At 36.2% G+C, this 6,000-nt stretch overlaps 1 protein-coding gene across 2 annotated transcripts in view; it reads right to left on the bottom strand.

Moving 5' to 3' along the window:
• Positions 1 to 255: 255 nt before the first annotated feature.
• lypla1 (lysophospholipase 1) overlaps positions 256 to 6,000 on the bottom strand; it is a 61,764-nt gene continuing 56,019 nt past the window's right edge. For both annotated transcript variants that reach the window (XM_078540516.1, XM_078540518.1), the window contains exons 8-9: positions 3,317 to 3,493; positions 256 to 1,933 (exon numbers count right to left, since the gene is read on the bottom strand). In XM_078540516.1, the coding sequence (XP_078396642.1) occupies positions 1,880 to 1,933; positions 3,317 to 3,493 (231 nt within the window). In that variant the 3' untranslated portion in view covers positions 256 to 1,879. The remainder of the gene's footprint in view (positions 1,934 to 3,316; positions 3,494 to 6,000) is intronic.

The raw sequence follows: 6,000 nt of genomic DNA, 5'->3' as shown, positions 1-6,000 counted from the left end.
TATGCTACCCCTTAGTTTTCAGATTTAGGATTTTCCCACCAATGTGACAGCAGCATTAAGGGCAGACCTTTTCATAGTTCCTGGTCCACAATATTCAAATAAGACAAACTAGCAAATAAGAAAGATAAGCACAAATAGAACTCAACCAGCAACCCCCAATTATAGTTTGGAATGTAGAACAATTTCAGCCTAACAACAGAAGTCAAATAGTGGAAGAAAATGTGAAGAAGAACAACAAGGCACACAACCCAGGAGTTCATTATGGTCTAGTATCAATCGGTTTTATTTTTAAATCATGTTCTTGGTTGATTCTCTGAATTTATTAAATGCACTAAAAATGGTGCACATTTATCATAAATTTTGACAAACGTATGTGAATTAAGTGTTCTCAGCACTGCTTCACAGTATGTATATTGAACAGCTACAACAGGATTTATCACATCCATGAATTTAATTAACAAAAAAGTTGTTAGTTTAACCTAGGTAGTTAGGTACAATTATGTAGAATTGTGAATGCATTACCAAATAACTTATTATACTTACTGCACAAAATTTCTTTAATTCTGAAACCAGTTAAACATTCCATTAAATTTTTGTGTTGTCAATTGGAATATAGTTTATTTCTCAAATATTTCAACCTTGATGGTAAATCACATTGTTTTGAAGAGGTGCTTTGTCTGGTGTCCATGGCAAATATTTTTTTTTTCACGTGCAATTCCTGTACAAAAGCCATTTTTTTTCCAAAAATAAATTAAACATTGTACCAGTGATAACCACAAATTTAAATTTAAATGCTTCTACTAAATGTCATTGTTAGTTTGAGAATCATGAAGCATGTTTGTCACTGAAACCTGTTTGCATTCTAGGATTGTGTGTCACACAAGCCATAATGTCAGACCAAGATGGATCAATATTCTTAAGATAGTATTCAATTTAAAAATGTAACACTTAAACATTAGGTAAATTTCACATCATACAAAAAGTAAATAAAAATACACTAGCCATATCCACCATTACAACATTTGCAAAAATCTAACTGGAATATGTAAAGTTATCCCTGCACAGTTTAGTTCTTTAAAATTGGGAAAATGGACATAGCAAAGACAACTGCAATTCAACTCAAAGTTGTTTCTTTACTTGGTGTAATACGATATACCAATTTATGTTGTTCTGAACAAATTGTATTTATTTAAATGATAAAGTACTACACTTTAATGCTGCACTTGGCTTCATGCTCAATTTTGAAAGCACTTGTTCTTCAACAGATCACGTACTCCTATTGTTTTTCATCCTGTGCTGTGTGGCTTTGAAACTCACTTCTCAAAGGTGGTTTTAAGTGTACTCCTCTGATTAGTATTTATAGGAAATGCTATTACCTGTACTACTATTTTGGAATAACAACCTTTGGTTATCAACTTTGACCTTTATTTGATTTTCTATATCAATATTTGCTGTATTAAAATACCAGCAAGTGACATTCTTTTTGGGAGTTTTTAGAAATTTGCTTCTTGTATCTTTTTTCCATATAAACATACATATGCCATCACAGTCAAGACAGAACGAATCACATGAACAAAGCCAAAGCAAACTGAATTTGGACAGAGTAAAGGCTAGGGTGCTCAAACATTTGGGTATGAGCAGCTTAAACATCCCCTGTGATTACTGCAGTGTTAAGCATTTATAAACCGTAGCAGGCAGAATCCAACTCATTGTAACATTGAAAGTTCCTTCATGAAAATTACAGAATGTAGATTGGGAAAAATGTGCAAGTATTAAAATGATGGATGACTGATATCTTTGAGTAAATGAAAGGAAGGATTAGGGTCTATCATGATCAGATGCTGGTGCAGCCTCTTAGAAAAATGCTTCTGATGGTCTATTAGTTGATTGGAGGTAGCTGCTTTTCAATGAATTGTTTGACGTCCATCATTTCCTAGTTTTAAAACAAAAGGTTGTTAAAATTGCTATGTTGTAAATAGTTGAAAGATGGCTTTAACACATGTGATGTTTTGCAATCAGAATAATGGTGTTTGGCCTCCATGTGGAACAAGAACAATACAGACAGTCTTAGAAATCCATTCAAAACAAACTACTCCCTCAGCACAGCACCATATTCATTTGCCATGAGGGGCAGCAACCCTGAAAAACACAATCGCCAGCATGCCTGGCTCCTCCACATCATTTCAGTGCCAAAATATCCCCAGAATCCAGGCTGAACAAACTGCCTTTGGATCCCTGACCCGAATGATTCCTAGTTCAAGCAACCTTGAAGGAACCCTGCAGTCAGGGTGTGTCATGACTCAACTTATACAATATTGGAATGTCCATCACCATGTGTGTGTGATTAAACACAAATATTCAAGTGAATCCTTAATCACATAGTAGCTTCACAAAATATGAATGTACATTACCCAATTGCCTACAGATGGTGTTTTGATAGGTACATAGCACAGCCAATCCTGAGGAGTGTCTTCCAGTTCGGATCAATTGTATGAGTAAATCTGCTCATTATATCAGATTTGGAAAGTTACGTTTTCTTCCCCATGAAGCTTGACAGTCGATTAACTTTTAAATTGCTAACTTCCAAAGGTGGTGGTGGTGGTGGAGGGGTGGTGGGTCTAATGGGGTTCAGGATATGAGTCCATGCTGGGGTATCATTCCATAATTGCTAGCAGCCTCTGATATCACATGCAAGTGGCTATTCCTCGTTAGCCTTGGCATTGAGTGTCGGTACACTATTTGGCTATGGGAAGACATAACAGTTGATCCTGATTTCAAGAGATGTTTAAGCATACGCATGTTCTGAATTGCTCCCTAACTAACGACGAGTAGCAGAATGCTGGTACTTTTTCCTTCCAAAATCCACAAGTGCAGAGACCAACTAGACTAGAGCCTCTACTACCACCCTGGCTAAGAGCAGCTAACTTGGCACAGACCAAGGATCAAATTTTGAACCTTTCTACTCTAACTCTGTACCATGCCAGAAGACACATTTAATCACTGAACCATTGGAGAAGCTCACTTAATTTCTTTGTAACATGAGGGTCAAAGGAAGGGCTATAAAATAAACACAAGAATTACACATTTCAAAAAATGTCTTAAGATGGATTCAAGTTGAAGAAATTAACAAAAAACTACAATACTATCCTTTTAACAGCTTATGTGCACTGGATTATTATTTCTATAAAATTATAGATATTAAAATATTGCAGTCATGATTATAATAACAATCAAATTCAACATAGCTTATCAACACAATAACTCTGATTTTTCAGGAATACATAACTTGAAATATTAGCTGAATGTAATTGCTGACCTGGGGACAAGAACCATGCATCATGCCTGTGTAGGACTTGAAAGTGACATTGTCTGGATTGATGATGGTTTTTAATTTCTCAGCAGTGAGAGTACCAAACATTAGAGGCAGAAGAGAGTCAGCCTCTCCATGACATTGAAGAGCATGAATATCTTTGTTTGGACTGTTAGCAGCTGCCTTGAAAAAAAGTAAAAATAAGATGTTACAGTACTTTCATCTGCTCTAAATTATGGCTCTCCTTTTACTCAGCAGAAATCTATTTTCAGCTAATATATAGATTAGAACATTGAAATCTTATTTATTTGCCCTACAAGTAGAAGACGAAGCTCAAAGTTGTCACACAACTTTTCACTCTTACAAAAGATCCATCAGTAACAGTCTTTTTCCTTTGCTGAGGAATAATTTTGTTTGCTATAGTGCAAAACTGTTTTGTCAGTACTCACATTTCAAGTAAGCATACACAAAAAAAAATCCCGCTGGGATGTTCAGACAATCACAGATGGATAGGCTTTGGCATAAGTTTAGCCAAATTAGTGAGATAAAATGCTAGCAAGGAATCTTGTTCAGTAGAACAGCCTCACTAAGCTTTTGCCTGCCATGTAATTAAAAAAAAGAGGCACAATCAATGCTTTATAACTAAGAATATGAATATTCTTCTGAGCTTGTAGGTACAAAAGAAATGAATAATCATTGTCACTAGTGACTTAAATTTCTTTCAACTTTAAATATTCACAATATAATTAAGAATGGGTACACAGCCAAGTTATAAACCATGTATTATGTGCTAATGGAAGCTTCTGATAGCATGATGAATAATTAAGTAGACACAGATACAGTTAAAATACATGCAAATTTTAAAATCAGAAATTGGGGAACAAAAGATAAAAAGAAAACTATGCTGCAGAATGATCCAAATGAATGTAGAATATAGGTGAATTCTAAAACCATCCAAAGCTGCAATAACACTAAAGCACGTCTTTTGGTCTATGTTGGTTTTTAATTGCTCCCCAGCTTATTAACTATGTTTATACAGTTCAGAAACACAATTTTTAAATTATCATTGCCTGACATATTTAGACATATAATTTTTTTCTGATTAATGCATAAAATGTCAATCATTTTCAGGACAGAAAAAACTATATTTACTACAAAGAATTGGCATTCAGTTTCAGCTGTGGCTCAGTTGGTAGCACTCTTCCTCTTGAGTCAAAACATTGTGGATTCAAGTCTCGCTCCAGAAATTTGAGCATAAATATTTAACCTGACACTCCAAAGTTCTGAGAGTGTGCTGCACTGTCAGAGGAGCCACCTTTCAAATGAAACATTAAAGCAACTCTCACCTCCCGGGCGATGTTAAAGGTTCCATGGCACTGTTTCGAAGAGCAGGGGAGGCATCCCCAGTGTCCTGGCCAAAATTTATCCCTCAGTCAAACGTTACAAAAACAGATTATTTGGTCATTACCACATTGCTGTTTATGTGCAAATTGGTTGTCCTACTTTACAACAGTGACTGCTCTTAAAGTATTTAATTGGCTGTAAAGTGCTTTGGGACACCTTGAGGCTATGAAAGGCATTATATGAAAGCAAATCTTAGGATAGTCCAGAAGTATTACATGAACTGATCTCTTTCTTACGCTGACCAAATTTAAAACATACCACTAGCTAATTGGAAAGAAAAGAATAAAACAAGATTTTAAAAAGTAGAAGTACAATAGCCAGTATATGAAATAAAAGCAAAACAGGAAATGCGCAAGGTGCTGCAGTGGACAAAGATGTTTTTCTTTTATCAAACAGACCTGGGTTGAAATCCAGCCATCTCCTTTACTGCCAGCGGAAACTTTATTGAGAAAATCAATAAGGATGATTAATGGGGGAATTCATATTGTTACACCAGAGGGCGCTCCACATTTGGGGTTAGAACAACTATAGTTACTTCATATAGATATAAGCAGGAACTATGTTTGATGTCAAAATTTGTTGCTGGTAGAAGAAAATGTTCTTCTCCAAAGCCATGGACATCACTAATTTTGGTCAATGCAAAATGTAGATGAGCACAGGCACAGCTCTAAAATGTATAACCACACTCCACTCTATCATATCACAGAATTGTTATAGCAGAGGCCCTTCGGCCCATCGTGTCTGCACTGGTTCTCCAAAAGGGCAATTCACCTAGTGCCATTCTCCTGCTTCTCCCCATAATCCTGCACATTCATTCTTTTCAGATAACAGTCTAATTCCCTTTTGAATGCTTTGATTGAACCTGCCTTCATCACATTCTTAGGCAGTGCATTCCAGACCTTAACCACTTGCTGCATGAAAAAGCTTTTCCTCATTTCGCTTTTGTTTCTTTTGCCAATTACTGTAAATCTGTGCCCTCTTCGTTCTCAACCCTTTCATGAGTGGGAACAGTTTCTCCCTATCTAGTCTGTCCAGACCCCTCATCATTTTGAATACCTCTGTCAAATCTCTTCTCAGCCTTTTTTTCTCCAATCTATCTTCATAACTGAAATTCCTCATCTCTGGAACCATTCTTGTGAATCTCTTCTGCACTCTCTCCAATGCCTTTACACCCTTTCTAAAGTGCGGCTCCCAGGGCACAATACTCAGCTGAGGCCGAACCAGTGTCTTATTTAATTTCCATCTTAATCATAGAGTCATAATGGCACAAGAGGAGGCCATTCAGC

The sequence above is a fragment of the Cetorhinus maximus genome, chromosome 4 (genome assembly GCF_964194155.1).
Source record: "Cetorhinus maximus chromosome 4, sCetMax3.hap1.1, whole genome shotgun sequence".
Lineage (NCBI taxonomy): Eukaryota > Metazoa > Chordata > Chondrichthyes > Lamniformes > Cetorhinidae > Cetorhinus > Cetorhinus maximus.
Note: the sequence above shows the minus strand (reverse complement) of the source record. Positions and strands in the feature narration are given on the sequence as shown.